General features: G+C 36.8%; 2 protein-coding genes across 3 annotated transcripts in view; both read left to right on the forward strand.

Annotated features, from left to right (window-relative positions):
* Positions 1 to 73: 73 nt before the first annotated feature.
* Positions 74 to 8,349, forward strand: MDH1B (malate dehydrogenase 1B). Of its 2 annotated transcripts, XM_058028363.1 has the most exons (8): positions 74 to 424; positions 1,359 to 1,493; positions 1,643 to 1,785; positions 2,504 to 3,006; positions 3,946 to 4,087; positions 5,015 to 5,178; positions 6,312 to 6,451; positions 7,139 to 8,349. In XM_058028363.1, the coding sequence occupies exons 1-8, from the start codon at positions 269 to 271 to the stop codon at positions 7,193 to 7,195; spliced, it is 1,440 nt and encodes a 479-aa protein (XP_057884346.1). In that variant the 5' UTR covers positions 74 to 268; the 3' UTR covers positions 7,196 to 8,349. The 2 variants fall into 2 exon arrangements, with proteins under 2 accessions (XP_057884346.1, XP_057884347.1); XM_058028364.1 differs by lacking the exon at positions 6,312 to 6,451.
* Positions 8,350 to 10,397: 2,048 nt separating this feature from the next.
* The window catches only part of DYTN (dystrotelin), a 75,524-nt gene continuing 63,768 nt past the window's right edge, over positions 10,398 to 22,153 (forward strand). The window contains exons 1-9 of the mRNA XM_058028362.1: positions 10,398 to 10,446; positions 13,005 to 13,051; positions 15,095 to 15,169; positions 16,083 to 16,284; positions 18,323 to 18,408; positions 18,974 to 19,062; positions 19,729 to 19,800; positions 20,146 to 20,309; positions 21,166 to 21,277. Coding sequence (XP_057884345.1) covers positions 13,033 to 13,051; positions 15,095 to 15,169; positions 16,083 to 16,284; positions 18,323 to 18,408; positions 18,974 to 19,062; positions 19,729 to 19,800; positions 20,146 to 20,309; positions 21,166 to 21,277 — 819 coding nt within the window. The 5' untranslated portion in view covers positions 10,398 to 10,446; positions 13,005 to 13,032. The remainder of the gene's footprint in view (positions 10,447 to 13,004; positions 13,052 to 15,094; positions 15,170 to 16,082; positions 16,285 to 18,322; positions 18,409 to 18,973; positions 19,063 to 19,728; positions 19,801 to 20,145; positions 20,310 to 21,165; positions 21,278 to 22,153) is intronic.

The following is a 22,153-nucleotide window of genomic DNA, read 5'->3' on the forward strand; positions in this document are numbered from 1 at the left end:
GCAGTGGCCCTGTCTGCAGGCTTACCCCCGTGCCCCTTTGCGGCTCTCCGGGAGCCGTGTCCGCACGGAGCGCAGCCTCAGGCGGTCCCGGGTCAGCGCTCCCCCTCATCCCGCCGATGAGGCGTCAGCATCTCTGCTGCTGTGCCCCCAGGAGTGGCCTCCTCGGCCCCTTGGACGCTGGCTCGGGAATGTTTTTCACCTGCAGAATTACTCTTCCTTAGCTAGCTCACAATAAACTATGTTTGGTCTTTTAAGCCCGTATCAGTGAATGACAAAACCATCCAATTGTGCTGCTGTTGCTATGTTTGCAGGTAAGGCAAACTGCCCTTACTATGCCAAAGCTGAACTCCTGGCTGACTATCTCCAGACTAACTTGCCCAACTTCAGGGTTCACAAGATTACTCAGCACCCTGACAAGTGGGAGGTAAGAGATTGTAAATCAAGTAGCTGGTAGGTGCTCCAGTGCTCTACAAACCAAGAAATGTGCTTATCTGCAGTATGTTTCTTCTTCTCCTGTATAAGTGGTTGGCTCTGTAGATAGAGGTGCTGCAGAAGCATCTCTGGCTGTGAGAGCCATGCAGAGGAAAGGTTACAATGTTTTGAGCAACTGACATCTCTGAGTTTTACTACAGAAAATGGGCACAGAGTGTGGGCCAGCCTCAACTCTATTATGTCAATAAAAAGTTCAAGGTGGTTTTACTTGCTTGCTTGGTTTTCTGGGGTATTTTTTAAAGTATAAATGGCCGTTCAGCCTGTAAATCTTTTGCTCACTGTGATTACATATACCTTCAGAGTTCTTTCTTGTCAAGAGCCTTTGTGGCATTCAAGGGCTTTGAATTACAGTGGAAGTATGAAGTTAAATATCACATATTTGTTTACAGTGTGGATGGGCCTGTCTGAGTATACTTATGTCATAGACATGCTGCCTATAAGGCTCTGAAAAAAACTGCAGTCTTACTCCATGAAATAGACAGTACTGTGGTATTTATTACCTTGTGTATTTTGCTTTACACCTCCACCAAGTAACTCAAACAGTTAAGTGAGAAGCAATTAACCTCTTCATCTTACTTACCTTCTGTGGCTCAGTAAGAATCCTCAGATTACTCTCTGCTTCACAACATTGCTGCCTTCTGTACCACTAAGACAACTAAGTGAAATCCAGACCTGGAGGTGAGCTGTCCCACTCTATCACCATACCTTGCTTTGTGTTATTCCTGCATTTTGTACCCACTGGGAATTAAATTCTGAAGCACCTTGTAATTATATATTGGGAGGAAATAGTAAGAAATGCTTGTAGTTGTAATGTTTAAATGTTATCAAATGTGATGTATTAAAACATCTGGTGGGGATGTCATCAGCAGTGGCTTCATGACATTTGTGAAACAAATGGATGGAAACACAGACAGTCTCCTATCATTTGGAGAGAACTGTTGGACCGTGGAGGGAAGGGTCAGCTTCTGGGAGGACTGAATGATTTTCTGGAATATGCTCAGGTAATAAGCTGCCTTTAATACTGTAAGCCCATGTTGTACAACAATGTTGTTCCTTTTTCCTCCTTCAAACATAAAATAAAGCAATTGTTAATGTTACCTTGATGGGTTTGGACTGCCATTTGCTTAGGGATCATCCTTTTTGTTCTTAGAAATATTATGGCATCACTTCAATGATGCTGAGTGAGGAGATGTTAGCCATTGCTGAGGAGAACCTGCGGGCACATCTTGAAATTGTAAGAGAGGATGAAGAGATTAAAAGTCTTATCAATCCTATGCAGATCTGGATTACCAGGTGAGAGTGAAGAGAGTATCTGTGAACTTTTAGTCTGTTCAGAAGAATGCACTTTTTCCTATCACATATAACAGGTGTAACCATCTGAAGTTAATCACAAATCCCTGTAATTTCATGAATTGACTTGGTTCTGCACCCTCACTATTAGTATTTAACTTAGCAATTAGTATATGACTTAGAAATAATTTATGGTTTTGTTATGTTCTACACCAGTTCAAAATGAGGGGTATGAACAGGCATCATTTGGACTTCAGATCAGTTTAGGGAAAAACAAGTATAAGCTAGAAATAAGCAAGAAATTTTCTTGCAAAATAAGCTAGAAATTTTATGGTGCAGATATCTTGCATTAAATGTTGTTGGAAATATTAGAGTAGGTAAAGAGTAGGTCTTTACTTATAGAAATTCCTGTATTTCTAGTGGTCCTAATAGAGCACCTTAAAAAATTGTGGTTCTATAAAGACATAAATTTTAAGTGGTGGCATTGACTGAAATGCACAGGATAGAGAAGACTTCAAATGAAAGGCTTCAGGAATGAAAGGAGGACCCAACTCTTAATTCTTAACCTGTTAAAATGACAAAAGGAGCAGTAAAGTGTACAAGCTAATGGTATCTTTTAAGTGTAATCTAGTACAAAATAACACCTTTGTGTTTATGTAATACTTCCAAGCAAGCAGTGGTTCATTGTTTACTGTAACTTTTCTGCATGCTCTCTTACCAGTGCATCAGCTCCAATCTGTTATCATCTGATCCCGCTGTTGGCAAATGGAGAAGTGTTTGGGATGACCACAGAAATCAGTATCCATTTGCTTGACACTGAGCAGTTTAAGGAAATGCTTCGCGGCATTGTAATGGAAGCTGAAGACATGGCATTCCCACTTCTCCGCAGTATTTCAGAGCACACAAAAACAGATCAGGCTTTTATTGATGCTGATGTTATCATTGTTCTTGATGATGTCCTCTTAAACCTTGAAGTCCAATCCCTTGAGAACTACATCAGAGAAGTGAGTGAGATCTGCCAAGTGTATGCCCCCTTGATTGAGAAGAATGCCAAGAGTGAGGTCAAAGTCATTTCTTCAGGAAAAACCTTTGCAAACCTTAAGGCAACAATGTTAAGGATGTATGGCCCATCCATTAGGCCTGAAAATATAATTGCCATTTCAACATCCTGGGAAAGTGCAGCTAAAGCCATGCTGGCCAGGAAGCTGAATATGAACACAGCAGGTGAATGTTTATTTAGCATTTGGGGAATTCAGTGCACCTTCAAGAGTATATATTTAATCCCAGAACACAGTTGATGTGCATGCAGAAATGCACAGCGGTGCACCCACTGAATTTCTTGGCTGTACAGAATGCCAGTCATTGCTTGCTCTGAGATGCAGCCCTGCCACTCTGGTGTGTATTTCATGCTGGAAATATGCTAAGGAAGACAATTGTTTTGCAGATTGGGAACTAGGACTTAAAGATTGCATTTGCACTCTGTAGTGCATTGTTGTTTTGGAGCTGTGAATAAACATGACAACATACTGCTGTGCAGATAATGAGAGTAAAGTAGAACTGTGTTGTAGTATTATTTTGAGGTTAATTAACTTCCATTTTCAGGTCAATTGTTATAGCTTTGTTTTATTTGCACAGTTCTGCACTGCATAGCAAAGGGGTGCTCTGACAGTCTGCTCAGCATCAAGATTCTGTGAGTGTTGCATGGCTAGAACTGGTCATTGATGAAAAGTCTAGATATTTTGGAGCCTAATAAAATAGAAAAGCAAGTTAAGGGACTGAATAGTCTATCAACAGGTTATTTGAGAATATCCTTTTGCCCCAAAGCAGGTAGTTTTTTTAATGATAGTTTTTTACTGTTTTTATATTTGTTTTTAGAAGATTTTAAAAGAAACCTAGCTGTATGTTTGCAATATGATTTGACTGTTTTAAGAGTTAAAGATTTACTAGATTTTGTCTATTATTTACAGTAACATGATATAAATTAAAGCTTCTTTTTCAGCTTGTGATGAGGTTTCATATGTTGGGGAGAACTTGGTTGCATTTTTCAGGTCAAATAATTTCTGCTACCAAGGCAGGGCACAGATTTGAATAATTAATTTTGAAAAGGATTTATGAAGCCCATTTTTCTTAAAGCATTTGTCTTTTCACTTTCCTTTGTTGCAGGAGTTAAAGATGTGATTGTTTGGGGCAATATTACTGGGTCTAACTGCATTGATTTGTCACATGCAAAACTTTATGGATATGAATGTGCTATTCGGGGCCCTCCTAATTTTCAACGTCCTTTGTTGAATATGATTTATGATAGGTACAGTACAGATTTATTTCTTTCAAGTAAAATTAAATAATTGCTTTTAATCCATGCTTATCTGGATTGTCTAATAAAACAACAAGAAATGTTTTTGTTTTCAAGATTTGTCCTTACTGATTGGCACTGTACATAAAGGAAAACACAAGTTGAGGTACTCCATCTGCAAAAGAAGTTGGGTAGATCCTAGTGCTGTGCTACTGCACTCTCCTGCCAACTCTGTTTATAACTATATTTTTCCTACATTTTAAATGGATTTCTCTTATATCATGAGCAGTTTATAAGAAGTGATAGAAGTCCAGGTAGTGATTTAGATGTCTAGTTTGCATGAAGGAACTTTGAAATAGTATTAAACAGATTTCTGAACCTGAATTACATGGAATAGGTCTGAGCATACTAATGTTGTCAGTTTCCCAAGACAGATGATTTGGTAATATATGTGAAAAGGATACCTAGCAAGTAGATAGCTTCCTGTGGAAGGAACAGTAGCAGAGAAAGGGTGGGTGCAGTGAGGGGGCAGCAGATGTTACATACATCCAGGCCTGGCTATCTGGAGCTCCCACTCTGGTCTAGACTTAGCATTTACTGGAGAGCAGACATTTCTGTTCTAGGCTTGTACTGAACCTCTCACAGGCAGACTGGTTTGTGGCTAGGCTCTTACAGAAGACAGTAATATATCAATTACATATATAATATTAAATTACATGTAAAATATAAATTACAGTAATAATAGAGGTTAAGACTTAAGTAAATGGCCTTTGTTAGACTTTTTTCTCTGTCTGTAAAAACGCCTTGCTTTCAGCAGCGATGTTTGAGTAAGTTTTGACTATTTCCTTTCCTCAGGTTTAGTTCTTTTTTCTTTAGAAAACTACTCTTCCTCAGTCATCTTAGTTTGTCATGCTTTTTCTCTCCATGTTTTGTTGGCAGTGAATGGATCCACTCAGAGCTGGTGTCGGCGCAGAGCACGCTGGGTTCCCGGGTGTCCCGTTGCAAGGGAATGTTACCTGCTCATGCCATAGCCACGGTGCTGCGGTACTGGTACCATGGCTCTCCTTCTGAGGAGATCATTTCTGTGGGAATACTTAGTGAAGGTAAAGCTGGTTTTGCTTCACATGTTCTCTTGTAGCTTTGCCCTGCATATAATAGCTTTCCCCATCTATAATGTTATTTTTAATCAATATTTTTCATTTAATAAAATCTTGTAAAACAAATCGTGTGAGGCTGAGAGTTTGTTTCATCATAAGAACTTCCAAATCTAACAGAGCTTGTGATAATGCTCACTTTTCAGAGGCATCTCTTAGGTTAATGTTGTCTTTTTGCAAATGATTTCTTAGTCTTTTCGTTTAAATGCTTTTCTGATGTATGTGTTTTGTGCAAGAACTCTTTATAATTCTTAGAGCCTAGCCTATGAAAGTGTGTTCCTCTTGTGTTGTTATGTAAACCGATAAGAGGAATATTTCACAACAGCCATTTAACCCTTATGAAATCAATAATTTTTCCCCTTTTTTAAGATGCACAACTGATACACAATTGTGTTATTACAACACAGGAAAGACACCTGTTGGAGATGGTCCAAAGGAGGGCCTCATAAAATGATCACAGGGATGCCTCTCTTATGAAAACAGGCTGAGAGAGCTGAGGTTGTTCAGCCTGGAAAAGAAAAGGCTCTGGAGAAGAAAAGGTTCTGGAGAGACCTTATAGCACCTTCCAGTGCTTAGAAGTTCTTCTAAGGAAGATGGGGACAAAGGTTTTAGCAGGACCTGTTGCAATAGGAGAATGGGCAATGGATTTAAAGTGAAGGAGTGTCAATTTAGATTAGATATAATTAAGTTTTTTTACAATTAATGTGATAAGACAGTGGAACAAGATGCCCAGAGAGGTGGGAGACGTCTCAACCCAGGAAACATTCAAGGTCAACTTGGATGGGGCTCAGTTACATTTGAAGATGTCCCTGCCCATGGCAGGAGGGTTGAACTAGAGACCTTTAAAGGTCTCTTGCAGCCCAAACACATCTGATGCTATAATTCATGCACATCTAACTGAAGTACAAAGTCACAGTAAAAGGGACATTCTTTTTTGATCTGTAGATTGAAAAAGGCAATTTCCATTTATAATGAGATCTTACAGTTGTAGACTTTTGCAAGTCTGTAGGACTTAGTGTTGACACTGGTGAGGATGTAATCAGAAATAACATGTTTTGTCCTTTCCCCCCCCTCTTCTTCAGGTCAGTTTTGCATTCCTGAAGGAATTATCTTCTCTATGCCAGTGAGGCTCCAGAATGGGAACTGGGAAGCCATGACAGAACTAGAAATTAATGAAACTACCCAAAAAGTTCTATGGCGCTTAGGCCACGAGCTGGTTCAGGTGAGGGTTACCTGAGTCTCTTGTATGCCCATTCTGCCACCTATGGGCACGTTGTGATACAACTTTGAGCACAGACCTTTAAGTATTAGATGTACAAACTGCACACATGCACTTAGGCATGGTAAAGACTGGGTATTTATAAGTGTAAGGTAAGGTTGGTGTATTGAAATTAACAGAAAACTGTTCTGCCCAAAAGGAGATGATAAAATAAGTTTACCTATGTACATGTTGAATTTGCACCCCAAAGTTCTGCATGCTTTGTGCAAAACAGAAATATTTCATTTAATGTTTCTACATTCTATGTTGATTTTGCTTATATTGCATTCAGAGTATGTCTATGCTAGTATACATATCTTTTGGCATATTTATGGCTGTGACTTTGCATGAATGAAGGCCAGACCTTACTAGAATTAGGGATTTTTCAGAAAATACAAAATCATTGAGTACTATTTTCATAATGAACCTCTTGTCACTTAGTGAGACAAAAAGAATTTATTTGTACTATTGAAATTTTTAAAAAGACTGGTCCCAAACTCTACATTCCAGCTTTAATCAGGTTCTGTGATCTTCAGTCATACTAGTAATTTGTAAGGATTACTTTGTTTTAACATATTTTAAGTTTGTGCTAGAAATTAGTGCAGATTAAAAGAACGGGTTGTATTAAAATATGCTTTTTCTTTCATTTAGGAAAAGCTCGTTGCACTAAAGGAAATAAATGAAATGCATCCATATGAAGCAGAATAAAAACTCCACATCTTCTCCCACGTGTTTCTCTACTGCTTTTCCTATCATTTTGCTTTTCAAGTTTTGTCCTCATTCATCAAAAGAAGAACAGATAAACACTAAATCATGTTTCAGTTTTGTTTTTTCACTTTTCCCTCTATTTTCAGGTTGTGAAATTCCTGCTCTTTTCCAATGTTCTCACAATTTCTTTCTAATTTTCATTTCTACAGACCTTTTCCCTACTTTGTTTTCTTTCTCCCTTCCTTCAGATTCTTTTCAGTGCTTTTGTATCAGCCTATTCTTTATTATGAGCTGTTCTTCGCCATTAAGGATGGGCTGAAGAATGGGGAAACTTTTCCGAGTTAGATACCCAGAGCCTCTACTGAGCACAAAACCTTTTGGTTTTCCATGGTTGGTTTTTGGGAAAGGACTAAAGACACAGTAAGACATTCTTCATGAATGCAGGATTTAATTATTTGGCTAACCATGACCTTGTTTAACCCAGACAGGGAATTCCCAATGAGATAAGAGTGTCCTTCCCTGTCTGCTCTCTACCTGTATGGCACTGCTGTTCTGTAGAGCTGTCCTGTTCCTCTTGTGTCAGCATGCAATGCTAAGCAGAGGCCTTAACACTGCTAGCAGCAATGTGCTTAGTTGTGGCCTTCTCCTGTGACATCAGTATCAGGTGTTCAAGTATTCCCAAAGTGCCCTGCTTTATCTCCTTGCATGTGGAAGTATTTTAGGAGGCTAGCAAAAATAGCTCATGTTTTGCCTTTTTTTTTTTAAACAGAAATGGAAACCTTACCTACTGGGTCACTTTAGCTAGAGTTTTCTGGAGAAAAAAAGGCTGGAAATTCTCATATTAAATAAGGTTTCCATTGCCCAAAAGAGCAAACTAAAAAGAAAGTCTAAACATTGCTGTAGCTTTTGCAGTATTTTCCTCATTAAAAAAATCTGGGAAATCTCTAGGTGGAAAAAAATTTCAAAACCAGCACGAATGTAACATTTTTAACCTGTAGACCAAAGTAAAATTACTACTGATTTTAATGAGTCTAAGATTTCATTTGCATCTAACCATGTGGGTTTTTTCAGACCAATAAACTATTGCAAAAACATAGTTTAATGCCTAAAATGTTCATATGAAAAATTTGAGGACTGTCAAATACAGTGAGTAGAAGTTTTGTAATTCCAAATATTTTTTTTCAGAGGTACTGAAACACAGTGTTTTTGTAATAAAATATCTTCTTAGGAAAAATTGATTTTTAAACAAAAAATATTTTTATATATCTCCTTAGTGACAAGTTCATCTTTGTTTCCATGTTTTTCTTATTTATTTAATGAGTTTCAAGAGAATACTCATGTTTTTTAAGTCAAACATAATTAAATTCTTGTTTAAACGGAATTGTTGAGGAACCACTTTTACTTGCATCTTTGGTGTCTTAAATGATGAAGATTGTGTAATGATGTTCCTGTACTTGCTAATTTTTTATCAGATATGTTTGAAACAAAATAGAAAGCTTCCTGTTCTTTGAATCAGTTACATATAGTTGCAATAAATTCATTATTTCTGTTCAAATGGAGGTTCAAGCTCTGAAGGGGGCAGACTTCTTATATGAGGAAACCAAGATAATTTACTGTCTGATTAGAACAGGACTGGGAGGGGTGTCTTGCTGGTCTTAGAAAGAGGAGCTCAGAGAGCTGGAGTATCACAAGTGATCTGGAAGAATCTGGGATTCTATGCAAAGTGTATATGGGAGAAGCAACATTTAGAGGAACTGAGATATTATTGTAAGTATCTTCATGGAATAGTTCACATGGAAATTGTAGAGGTAGGTGTTGTAAAAAGACTTGAAGAGAAGGGTTAGGAACCATTCATTTCATGGGAAGTAGTCCCCAGGGAATTAGTTTCCAGTAGTGTATGCACAGAAGATTGGCTGAGTTTCTGAGGAGCATCTGGAGGCAGATGTCTCAGGAGAAAATAGCAGGGAGGGATGCTACCAGTCCAGTAGTCTCTAAAAACTACCTGTTTTTTCTATAATTCATTTTCCAAGATAGAAAAGTTAGCTTCTCTAATATGTATTTACATTTGGGCTTTTTCTATATGAATAGGCTTTAGCAATCTTACTCTTTGAATTCCTTTATTCTGCCAGTGGAGATAGTTCAAACAACCTGCAGGTCAAGCACCAGCAGTGCACAGCTGTTAATGAGAGGGAAAATACCTTTTCCTGCTATATATAAGTAGACCTATCTGACTTCTGAGTCACCAGCTGAAAAGCTCTCTTCTCAGAGACGGGGAGCAGAAAGAAAAAGCTGCTTGGGATGTCTCACCTATCCTAAATTATTCTAACTGGATTTGTCTAGTGGTGTGCAGGGGAATTCAGGTCTTTTCTCATGAAGCATAAGTGAATGGAAAAGCTTTTATTCCTAGCTTTTTTTTAGGAGAAAAAGAAAGAAAAAAATAATAGGAAAGCTAAAATATGGTAACATATTCAACGTTGGTTACAGCTATAAAACAGCAATTAACTTAGTCATCAGTAAGTTCAGGTTTTCTATAAGTAATAACCAATTTCTGGGACACATTTTTTCCCAAGTCCCTAAGTCATGTTATGTATGCAGGATATTCATGGTATCGATGACTCTTTCTACCTGGCTGTTATGGTAACCGTTGAAAAATTTATGAGAAGGTCTTTAAGTTGTATGTGTCTTACAAATGTTATATATAGATTCCTCTTAAACCCTAGCATTTGGGTATGCTGAAGAGCTTTGTGGTTGGTCTGAACAATTCTAGTTCTAGGACATTACCACTAGGGCTTACTATTTTTCTTCTTTGTGTAGCTGCCCCAACTCTTTGTTACAGCACACTGTGCTTTCTGCATTACTCTGTCAGCTTCTACCTCATTTTCAGTCTCTATAGCAACAGTTTCTCAGCAACTGGGAGATGCTTAGTAAAGGCCTCTCAATTTAGAAATATTGCACTCCAACCATAAAAAAAAAAAAAAAGCTTTGAAACAAAGATCAAAGAAGTTTTATCTTTAATAATTCAGGATATTTATTACTAATTAATTAGTGTTCTCTGTTTTGACTGCTTAGACAATTACCTGATACTTTGATCTGGGCCTTTGCTAGGCATTTGTTGTGAGCAGCTTTAATTTAAAAGCAAAACCTTTAGAACTGTGTCTTGAAGTCAACTTTTAAGTGCTGTAAAACAAACTACTGGACTTCTCTGGCAGTGTCATCTGACTTCTGGACCTTCAGTAAGTAATGAGAGGAAGGTAAGCACAGCTACTGTATTTAAGAGGAGACAATAATTTTGGCCTTTGAATAAAACATAGAATATCTTCACCCTTCACAGGAAACATAAGTAACTGTAGGTTCTTTTATGTATATTTAAGATGTTCATCATATGTTGTCTGATTTCAAAAGAAAAGTCTCTGTGATCAAGTTGATTGATCTGCTGGGAGGTTTCTGCCTTACTTCATGTGGCTCGTCTTTCTCTGTACTTTAATTTAATTATGTAACATGCTTCAAAATACATTTTATTTGCTAAAGTACATATTTTGAGAACCTGTATGTCAAACAAGTACATGTAAGTAATCAAGTGTTACTTTTCTTTCACATTCCACTAAGAGTCAAGAAAAAGGCTATCCTTGTTTTGCACATAAGAGTATTCATGTTAATGGGACCAGGACTGTTAACTGTAACAATTTACTTCCTGAGTATTTGTACATAATTTTAATTTTTTGTTTGTTTTCTTAAGTGTTTTTCACTATTAAAGCACACAAGTAACTGATATATAACACAGGCTGAAAGAGTGTATCAATGGGCAAAGTTACTTCAGATTTCATGGGCAGCAGATACTGCTTGTGCTTTCATGTTGTGTTCATGTGCTAACACTGAAGTAGATTCTCTTTGTTTCACCCAGGCACTCCCACTGCAGTCAAGATCTGGACTGTCCACAGTGTTTTGTATATGAAAGTGTAGACTGTACATACATTAATAATGTCTTCTGTAACTTTTTGGAAAGAGGGTTCATAGATATGATGTAATTTGGTAAAACACAGAAATACATGGTTGACTTTGAGACTATGAATACCCTAGTACAAGACTATAGTGTGTTTTTCCACATGGGTGATTTAAATGTTAGACATTGTGTTGTACTGGACAGACATCTGGTCATCTTACAGTAAGTATCAAGCACTCATATATTATGCATGCTGTATAACTCAGTAAGTCAGTGGATCTGTTCTTATTTGAGTGAGCAAATTCTAATGAGTTCTAATTTAAGTGAGTTTAACCTGAATATTTTTACATTCTTCCTGTCCACTTTATTTTATGTACCTCTGGTACAGAGAAAATAAAGGAGGTAAGCTGTGCATTTGTAAGTCTACCTTCTAGATTGCTACATGTAGCTTTCACCAAACACTTTTGTTTAATTCATTGCTCTGTGTCTTCTGATTTCACTGATTTCTGTACATGAACTTTTCTGTCAAGTTATGCAGAGACTTCTACTACTGCAGCTATTTTAGGAACAGTTGTATCATATTTTCATATATATTGCATATGAATATCTATCTATAGGCAAACTTATGTGCCTGTGTAAATGCTGGGCAGAGCTGTTGTTTTGCAGAACACTTAGTAAGAAAGAAAATAGAATAGTGGAAAAGAAACATAGTGGTATTTTTTTCAAAGAAGGACTACAGTAAAAACTGTGCCATTGTAGTCTTGAATGAAAAAGACTATTAAAACAAATCTGTATCTCAATATTTTAAGCATCTAAATTTAGGTTATGGCTGAAATTTAGAGACTGAAACACAAATTGCAACTTTCACCAATTACAATGGTGAGGAGCATGTTTATGGTAGACTCAATAATTTTAGATCATTGAATATTTATGCTTCATAGATGGCCAGTATTCTGTCATGTTTATGACAAATGATCAATGATTCTAACTGAAAAAATGTAAGAAGTGAACATTTGTTAAAGTTCAGATTTAACATCAAATTTATTATTTAAGTTTTAGATAATTTCCAACTCTTTAATTTTTATTTATTTTAGCAAACTTTCCCTTTGTTCTGCACAATAAACGATATAGATTGCCTTTGGAATCTTGTGTGACCTAGATCCATTATTCCTAGTGTTTTGCAATTGCAGTGTTAGCTGAAAGATAGTTACTACTAGTTAATTCATACTTACATTTCTGTGATTGGAAATATAATGTAGTTTAGAGCATTAATGAAATAAATCCTGAGGGGAGACATTCAGTTTCCACTACTGCAGGGACATAACTACTTTTGCTTTCACAGTTGTTAATGTAAGTAGGTACATGGTTAAGCTTTGTTTTCCCCTTCCATAACAGCTCAATAAGAAATAATGTTAGCTCAGCCTAAAACTTTAGTTTTGCTTGAAAATTGTAGAAAATACTTTTGAATAATTGCAATCAGTGAATCTGAGGAAGAGTTTGGTGTAGATATGCACTCTATGACCTGAAATTGTACATTGGACCATGTAGTAATCCTGCATGTAAACACTGAGCTCTTAATAGTGAAAGATCTCATTTCCTGTACTTAAAACTGTTTTGAGGATTGGTTTTGCTGTGCTACAGTTTTGCAGTTACTTGAATTACTCCTATTTTATGCTGAGCAGAGAGCTTGCCATTTGCTGGCATTTCTCTGCACGTGGCACCAAAACTATTTTGTTTAATGTAATTCTGTTTAATTTAATTTCTGAAACGCATCCAGTGAATTGTTCAGATTAAAAGGTTTAATTTGAATGGTTCAATATGTCTCTGTGTAGAATATATGGTTTTACACTTTGGTTTGTTTTGTTATAGAATGCCTAATGCCATCTGTTAATTTCAAATGGATCCAGACTTGCAGGGTAAGGATTTTTCTTATTTTTCCCCAACTTTTCTCAAAAGGCATTTCTGTATCTTTTTGAACAGAAACTACTGAATTTTAATGAAATCATGCCACCTTGAGAATCTCTGTGCTGTAGCACGTAAATGATAAATTACAGAGCTGTGATGTCTTATCTTTATTGTTGGATGTGTCCAGGCACCTTCCTTGCCACTATCACATTGGCTTATGGAATAGTCAGGCACACATGGCCATGATCTCTAATTTATAATAAATGCTAAGGTGCTTTTCATACTTTGGGATAGGCATGAAGATGGCCATACACTCCCTTTTTGAGAGCAAAATCTCAGCGGACACCTCATCTGCCACAGAGCACCTCAAAATGCAGAATAGCAGGTAACCAGCTGAAGATGTCAGGAATCAGCACACTTCTATGTGCGCAGGAGCTCCTTTGTCAGCTTCTCTACAAAGGGCATTTATATTTCTTGAGGTGAAATTTGACCCACAGCAGAATGATTACATGCTGGTTTTCTGTCCAGAGGGGAAGCCCCTTTCCTATGAGAAATGAAATATTTTAATGTCCCTAAATAGCCTCTCATCAGTAATAATTCTAAAATAATTTGCTATTTTATTCATGTGTCCTCACAAGTTAATTCTGGAACTGTGTTTGACAGGCACAGAGTGCCCTACTTTGAGGCCACATTTTGTTTGTAAGGGTGGACTAGAATTAAGTAGCAGATGGCTACTAAAACAGATTCTCTTCAATTTGAAAATCATCTTGTGCATGGAAGGTGTTTGAGTTGAATCATATGTCTATTTCTAGCATTTTTATTTGAGAATAAGCATTTGGAACTTAATCCATAGCCTAATGAAAACTGTGGGAGTTGTTCTGTTTCTTTCAAAAGGGCTTTGGATCAGTTTATTGAGGAAAGAGAGCTGATGATGCGTGGAAGTCAAAACTCATTTTTCACATTCTATGACATGCTACATTGCATCTCCAAATAATATCACAAAACATAGTATGACAAGAGCAGGACTAAGCAGATGGTATAGCAGTTATTGGCATCTTTCTATAGCTTAGGCAGCATCTGGGAACCAGAAGAGCCCATAATCTGCTGACTATTAATATTAATCTGGTGTATTTCTTGGAAACCATTGCACACAGATTGGCACCTTTCCAGACTGAACAGGTGAAGTATTTTGTGAGTTATTTCTACTCATTTATACATATTTATTGCTTATCTTTAGTCTTAATCAACTGTGTGTAACTCTCTCTGAAGTACAGGGAGAAGAGAGTCTCTGAGGACAGAAGGATAACTGATAAATACCTTTTTAGTTTCTAAAGTTTAGTAAACAAGCCTTGTTTTTTGTTCTTGAAGTTCTGGGTATATGTAAAGTATCGAGTATAGGTCACAGTCAGCATCTCTTACTTTCCACTCAGAAAAACATCCTTTCTTGATGTGAAAGAAATAAGCTGAAATCGTATAAGGATATGGGATTTAGTCAAGCAGATTGATTGGGTTTGCTAAACAGAGATGTCAAAAGTAATTTGCTGTGGTAAAGGGCTTGTCTTCTTCTGCAAGATTCCCTCATGTTGATCTTGACAGAAGATTTGTTTGGTGCTTGAAACAATATGCATCCAAAACAATAACCCTGCTGTGCAAACTGACAAACTGTTCCTTGAAGAGGAGCATCTCTGATCAAAAAACCTATTTGTGTGAAGAAATATTATTTCATTATGATCTTGGCTAAAAGTTTGCACAGTGCATAACCCCCACAGGCCTTGTTCTGATATATGAATAAACTTGATTCCCAAAGAAACAGATGTGCTCTCTGTGTTAAATTCTGATTTTACAAAAGATGGTGTTACTGTTTACAAGAAGATTGTTCACCCCACAAAGTTATTTTTTAAAACAGAAAATGTGTTCTATTTGTTTGGGGTTTTTTTCCCCAAATTTTCCTTCAGAGTGTTGATCAACTTGAAACTCCAAATTTGGTTGTTTTGATTTTTAGTTAGTTTTGAATTAAGCACTCCATTGTAATGTGTGTTTGTTTTCTTTCACAGAGGCCTTCAATGATGTTGAGAGCTCCGTATACAGAACAGCCCTAAAACTACGCTCAGTACAAAGTCTTTGCCAGTGTTAGTAGCCAAAGAGAACCCTATGCTTTTACAGGGAGGAGAATCTGTATCAAATTTGCATTGCTGTCACCATGAGTTATTATGCTACTTTGCTCTCTCATTTTCCACCTTGTAGTTTCAGAATGGATTATGAACACTTAAGATCTTCATATACAAATTGATTTTTTTTCTTTTTGAATGTCAATGGAAATACATTAGTGAAATTCTAAAATTATGAGAGAATCAAAGTATATCTACCATCTGCAGCAATACTATGTAGACATCACTGACAATTATTAATCTATTATTATGGTCTTGAAAAGTCAAATTCTAATGTGTTTCTTAGGAGCTGATTTATTGAAAATAATAATGGCTTATTGAAAATGCATTGACTGGACTATAAGAATTAATGAGAACAAAATAGAACATGATAGACCAGAAAACTACTGGTTAGTATTCATTCTCCCTGTCTTTGAAAGGAGGGAGAATTCAGTGCAATCAAAGAGTTGTGCAACAAAGTCCTGGTCACCTAGCTCACTTTGAAATTACTGGATGTAAATTCCATATTGAATTAAATTTCATGGAAATCTTGAATTTTTTATTTGTGCTGAAAATGCACAACATTGCAAATGAGGTCTTCAGGGTAACAGAGAAGGTGACTAGTTTGTTGGCCTTTCTTTCATTTGGGGATGCATTTCTATGAGTACATTTAGTTTGGTCTCGGTCCTGATATGGTCTAAGCATAAATCATATGAGCATCTGCCTGATGCTCTGTGTCAATGTAGAAGTGCCACAGGTACTGGTTTTCTTTTTATGTGGTGTACTGTTTAAGGCTTCATTTTACAGGCCTGTCTTAGCTAGGTGAAAAATAGTCAGGCTTCCATTCATAAAAAGGCAGGGACTCTCATTCATTTCTTCCTTAATTTTCCCACAGTGGATTTGATTGACGTTTCTCTGATTCAGCACATCCTATCAAGTGAACAAAGCCAAAGGGAAGAGCGGATTTCTCTGAACAGGCAGCAAATCTCTAGAATGCTGATGAAGCTCTTCCAAAGGGCAAGGTCAGAAAAACCAGGCCAGGTAGATCCAAGAGCTGCTGAATTCACATTGGGCCTGCTGATTGCCATGTATGACAGGTGAGAAGAAGAAGAAGAAATTTAGATCCGTTGTGGAGTACTGTAGAGTTAAAGAATGTGGTTTTGGACAGGACATATTGCTCCCATCCAAAGTAGAGCTAGACTAAGTTTGTTTCTACCACTCTCACACCATTTCTGTGTGAAACTCTCCCATTTTGATTGGTTATGCTTTGTATGAAAACTAGGAGTAGTTCAGCAGTAGGAATATAAGGCACAAAACTTCATCAGAAACACAGTGCTCAAATGCTCCCAAAACTATCTTTGCCAGTCCATGCTGACTTTTTCTCTGAACAGCTTAACAGAGTAGCTTTTCATCTGACTTCCAAGATATTTTGGAAGATATAAAATGAATCTTCCAAGATATAAAATGAATCCATATTTCCCTCAGGAGAACAGTACCCATGCACAGATCAGGAATTTGCCAGTCACTTTTTGTTATTCATTTTCCTCTAGCTTAAAAAGTTAATCTACCAATTATGAAACAAAATTGATGTGTCATAACTAAGGTGAGCAGCTCAGTGAATAGCACAGTTTCTGAAAATAATAAGGAAACACCTCACAGAGGGTATTTTTCTTATGTATTGTATGTAAATAATGAGTTATTTCACTAAAGGCAGGATTGATTTGTGATTGTATCAGATTTAAAAGACAGACTACGTTCGTTGTACAAGTTATTTACCATAGGTGAAATTTTTCCCTTCTACATGATAGTAAAGTTTTTACTGAAAGTAAATGAGATGTAAGTGGTCTGCAGAACTTTTTCTTGAATCTTTATTCATTACTCATATGATCGTTACTGCTAAAGGTCCCACTTTATCAAAATTTTTTGTAAAAATTCCATTAAGGATAAGTGCTGTTATAAGAAATAAAGCTAGAAACATCAAGAGTATTTTGTAATTTTTGTGTGCTGTAGGGAAATGATGTAGAAGAATCTTCTTAATAGTACTATCTTAGTCTTTTAGTCTGTTTTCTAAGGGATGTCTTAGGGGTGCCATTTTCTTTTTGCTATTTCTTTTTTTAAAAAGAATTTAATAAGTTTCTCGACATGTATATAAGATAGGAAGAGCTTCTTATAATTTTCTAATCATGTTTTCTCTATAGAGTGCTATTGTCCACTATTAACATTGGAAAGTATTTAATAGAAAGAGCACATAGGAATTTTCCATGTTTTTGTGGTATTTACTTAATAAGCTTACATAAACATCTTAAGGGTGCTTGATTGTGTACTTCAGCTTTAGTCTTGGAGTTTTTTCTTTGAAATTTCTGGAAAAACAACAATTTCCCATGCAGTTCATACTTGAGAGTCAGTATTGCAGCTTTACACAGTGTGGGTTTATCTAAAGACTCTTGAAGACTTATTTTGAATCTTTGCAAAAGTAATATCTTAAATATAGATTTCTGGGATTTCCTGATTTGTGGTTTCTGATTAATGTCTGCATCATCTTCACAAAAAATATTAGTGTTTTTCATTAGGTGCCTATGTCACAAAATTTGGTTCTAAATTAATCTACGTTATTATTATCTAATGGTCAAAACTAAATGTCCTGCTCCTGCATAGATCCTTTTGATTAAATTGAGTTTCAGTGAAATTAAATGTAATCAGCCCAAGAGAAGCTTAGCGCAGATCTGGGTCCACAGTGGAGCTGCCTGATGATATATGCAAAACTTAGATTGCATCCTTTATTCAGTACTGTATTTGGGAAGGCTTCCCACAATAAAAAGAGCAGATTTTTTTTAGGACATACATTGTAAATGTAAAATTACATTTTACTTGGAATGTGAAGTCTCTGAAGGAGATGTTTTCTTTTTGTTTTATGATTGCATGGTATCTTGGAACAGTTAACTCTGCAGTTATTTTCAGTGACAAAAGGTTCTAGACATAAAATATTACTGAAATGTTACTTTGGTTACATTTATACATATAAAAGGATACATGTTTTGAAGTTTCCTTCCTATATAGCAGTATTCCATTCTTTAGATGTTTCAGTCTTTATATTCTCTGTGAATGAGAATAGTGTAACTTATTTCATTTTCCTAGATCTGGAACGGGGTATGTCAGAACTAGATCTGCTGCAGCTGCCCTAATTTCCCTTTCAGGAGATACTCTACTGGCTAAATACAGAGGTGGGAAATGTATGATTTTATACACTATCTGAAATACTGAACATTGAGGAAAATTTCCACCATCTTTTTTTTTAATTTTAAAATAAAAGCTCTGCCATGAAAAAAGTAAATTATGTTGACTGCTTAGTTGTAGAGAAAGGCTGATGCAGAATAATGCTTTCCAATCAATATCTGTAGCCATCTTTGCAATAGAGAGCCTCAGAAGAGGTTATAGTGACATTTAAGTAAAACTTCTATTTGCCTAGCAGAAAATAACAGAAACCCCATGGTTTTAAATTAGCAAGTCACAATTTAAATAGAGCACTTCTTGTATAAACATATTTAAATATTTTTCCTAATGTTGTAAGAATAAGTTCATTGCTTTTTTCCTTGCTTTCCTTCTCTTTCCCTCACTGTAGGGAGAACTATGGTCACAGCAGTCACTGAGAGCCTGTTAGGTACAAAATATAGTGAAACTTTCTGGAAGGGTTTCTTTGTTAGACTGCAGTTACCATAGCAGTTTGAAGATAGCTTGAAGACAGTTCAGACTCTGCCAGGATTCCAGGGTTTTTTTCCTTGTTTTCAGCTTTCTTCCAGTTTTATGCTGTCCCTGATGGGAAGGAGACCTTGATTACCCAAAGTGCCCTGAGAAGCCTTCTAATAGACTTAAATCAGGTAATGTCAGTGCAGTGCTGTTACTCAACAGATTTTGTAGGAGAGTGCTAACCTAGCAGAAGAAAACCCCTCATGGTTGATACCTTTTATGTTTGATTACCTTATGGGACTGAAGTTAATAAGACACTGTGGGTATAGGGAGCTGTCATGCAAAATAGGTAAAAGAATCAAATTCTGTCCTTTTTTTCAAAATAGCCATTTTTATTAGTGAATGCTATGTTGCCTGAGCTTACAGATCCTGGAAACAACTGGATACAACTATTCCTAAAGCAACTCCAAACTTCAAATATCTGTACTCACTAGAATAGCTTGCAGTTGCAGCAAGTTGCCTTAGCATACAGGTATTTCCAGCTGAACTGGTGCTGAAAATGGGATCTGAAAATGACCTCTGGGAGTTAAACTTAGTGTCCTTCAGGAGTATAGTGTGGAAATATAGTATGTTTATCCATTACAGTAAGTGGGTTGGAAACAAATCATTCCGACACACCCTGAACTGTGAAACTGCATACTGATGGCATGAATATGAACGGGCTTTCTTCAGAATAGTGTGTAAAATGGCATTGCTATAGATACTTCACCATCTATGTGCTGTCACCATCGCAGCAGAACATGATGAGAACATCTGTTTTTTATTGAGGTGTTTCTGAGCCTTTCTTCTTGATGTAGGTCCCAGCCATTGTGGGAGAAAGCTGCACTCTGTCTTGTGTGGAAATTGCGATTCATGACTGTTTCCATGGGGTGAGTGAAATTCTGATGTCCTGGGAAATGATTCTGAATGTTGCTGATTGATTAAAACTTCAAGTGTATCACCACATAACATCCCCAAGTATCTACTTTTAAGAAGCAGGGCTGATCATCAGTCTCACAGTATGGGAGGATTTGTATCTATAGAAAAGATGCTCAGTAAGATACTACTGAAGATTCTAGCATTTATTCCAAAACCTCTGGAACCCAGTAACATTTTACATGAATGGAAAATTTATGCCAGCAAAATCCAATATCAGAGCTTTTATTAGAGATTGTAGATGAACCACCAGTTTTTTTCAAGTAAATGTATGAGCTTGAGACATGTATTTTTTCTAGGTTCTGAATGCAGCCATTGTTGAAGAAAAATTCCTGTCTTGGCTGAGATCAGAGCCTGCTGTCCTCCTGTGGCTCCCTACATGTTACAGATTATCAGCCACGGAAATGGTTTCTCACCAAGCTAGATGCAGAGTCTGCAAAGTTTTCCCCATTACAGGCATCAGGTGTGTCAGTGGTCTTTAGCATCCACACAATTAGTTCTTACCATTGTTTGCATACCTTACAGGCTGTAACTGATGTACTAAGTAACAAGCTTTGGATGTAATCTAATTTAACCAGGAAAAGAGGGATAGAGAGAACCACTACAGTCTAATGCTCAAGTCTTCATCCTACTTCTCTTTAGCTCACTAGCACAAACATGAAAACTGGCCACAGGTAAACCGGCAGTCCAAGGGTAAAGTCAATTAAACCTGTGTATCACATTTCTTAATTACTTTTCCTGTAACCAATTGTATTAACTGGCTCATTAAGTTTTCCATCTTAGCACCTTTGTCATCTAAGTAATGTTATATAATGGCATAGTGGTATAAAAAGAACACTATCCATTACCATCTAACCAGAATGCTCAGAAAAGCATTTTACTGTTACTACATTCTTGCTAATTGTAAGCTTGCAGATTTAGTTTCTTGCATTTTTAGTTTTTTGTTTATGCACCCTATGTCAACATTACAGTTCCATGGAAGCAGCAAATAGAGGTAAGCTGGTGTGTAAGAAGCATATGAAGTTGTAACTGCATTATGAAAAATGGGAAATGGTGCTGGAACAACAGTTTCTTCCATGGACTGCATTTCAGTGCAGCAAATAAATAAGATCAAAACCACTGATGGGTTCAGAGAAAAATCCTCAATCATTTGGGAAAAATAGCTTGAATTCAGAAAATGCTGAGGAAAGCCATTATTCTAACGAAGATGTTTCTTTGAATTTCAGAGCCCAGGGATCTGAGTTTACAGTAATCAAGCTTACTTACATCAAGTTCTTACTTGTGAGGAGGTAAAGAAATCCTTTTGTTTTTCTTCACAGGTATCGCTGTTTAAAGTGCCTCAATTTTGACCTTTGCCAAGCTTGCTTTTTCACTGGCCGTCTCTGCAAACCACATAAGAGATCACATCCCATTGTGGAACACTGTGTGCAGGTAAAGCCCTATTGTACTGATTCATTCCCTGTTGTGGTTCTTCATGGAGGCAAGTAGGCAGTGGATTCTTGAACTACAAGCATTTCAAAGTTATGTGTGTATTAGCCATAATGGCCATGACATATTAGCATTATTAGTCTGGGAACAGGGAGACAGGGAAAGGACAAAAGCAGGCTTCTAACTTTAGAATGAGTATTCTGTTCTGAAGTAACTGAATAGAGCTATGAATATCTCAGTGCAAGTCTTCATCTTAAGAAGCTTTATGGCAAATTTTCTGTTAGCAGATAATCCTTAAATTTATGAAAATTCTCCTCAATGTCCCAATGTTCCTTCACCGCAATCCCAATGCACACTCGTCCAGAAATTCACTAATTCTGAAGTTATAAAAACTCCTGCATGAAATGTCTTTCTTTTTCTCTCTTTTCTGAATGTCTTCAGTTTTTCCACTTTATTGTAAACCTTTCTGACTCATTTGTCTCTGTCAGGGATACAGCACAAAGAGGTAACACGTGTCCAACTAAGATCACATAACTGGACTCTGTTACAGGGGCAACTTGTGCTATCATCACACTAGTGACAAAGTATGACACTGGGAATTTGTGTTTGGAAAACCGGCTTCTTCTTTGAGCAGGAGATTCCAGATCTTGTTCACAGCAGCAGATGGGCTTTTTGTGGATCTGTATAACTGTATCTTTCTGTTCCAGTAAATGAGCTGAAACTTAGGGAAGTTTCCCTAGAAACCTATACTTCCTGTTCTCCTTCCCAATCCTCTGCAGGTAATGTGAAAGATACCTGGGTAGCCAATATTTGCATTAAAACTAGAGACTGTTAGACTGCTCTTGTAGTCACCCTTTGTCTGAGGTAGCATTAAACTCT

The sequence above is a fragment of the Melospiza georgiana genome, chromosome 7 (assembly GCF_028018845.1).
Source record: "Melospiza georgiana isolate bMelGeo1 chromosome 7, bMelGeo1.pri, whole genome shotgun sequence".
In the NCBI taxonomy this organism is placed as follows: domain Eukaryota; kingdom Metazoa; phylum Chordata; class Aves; order Passeriformes; family Passerellidae; genus Melospiza; species Melospiza georgiana.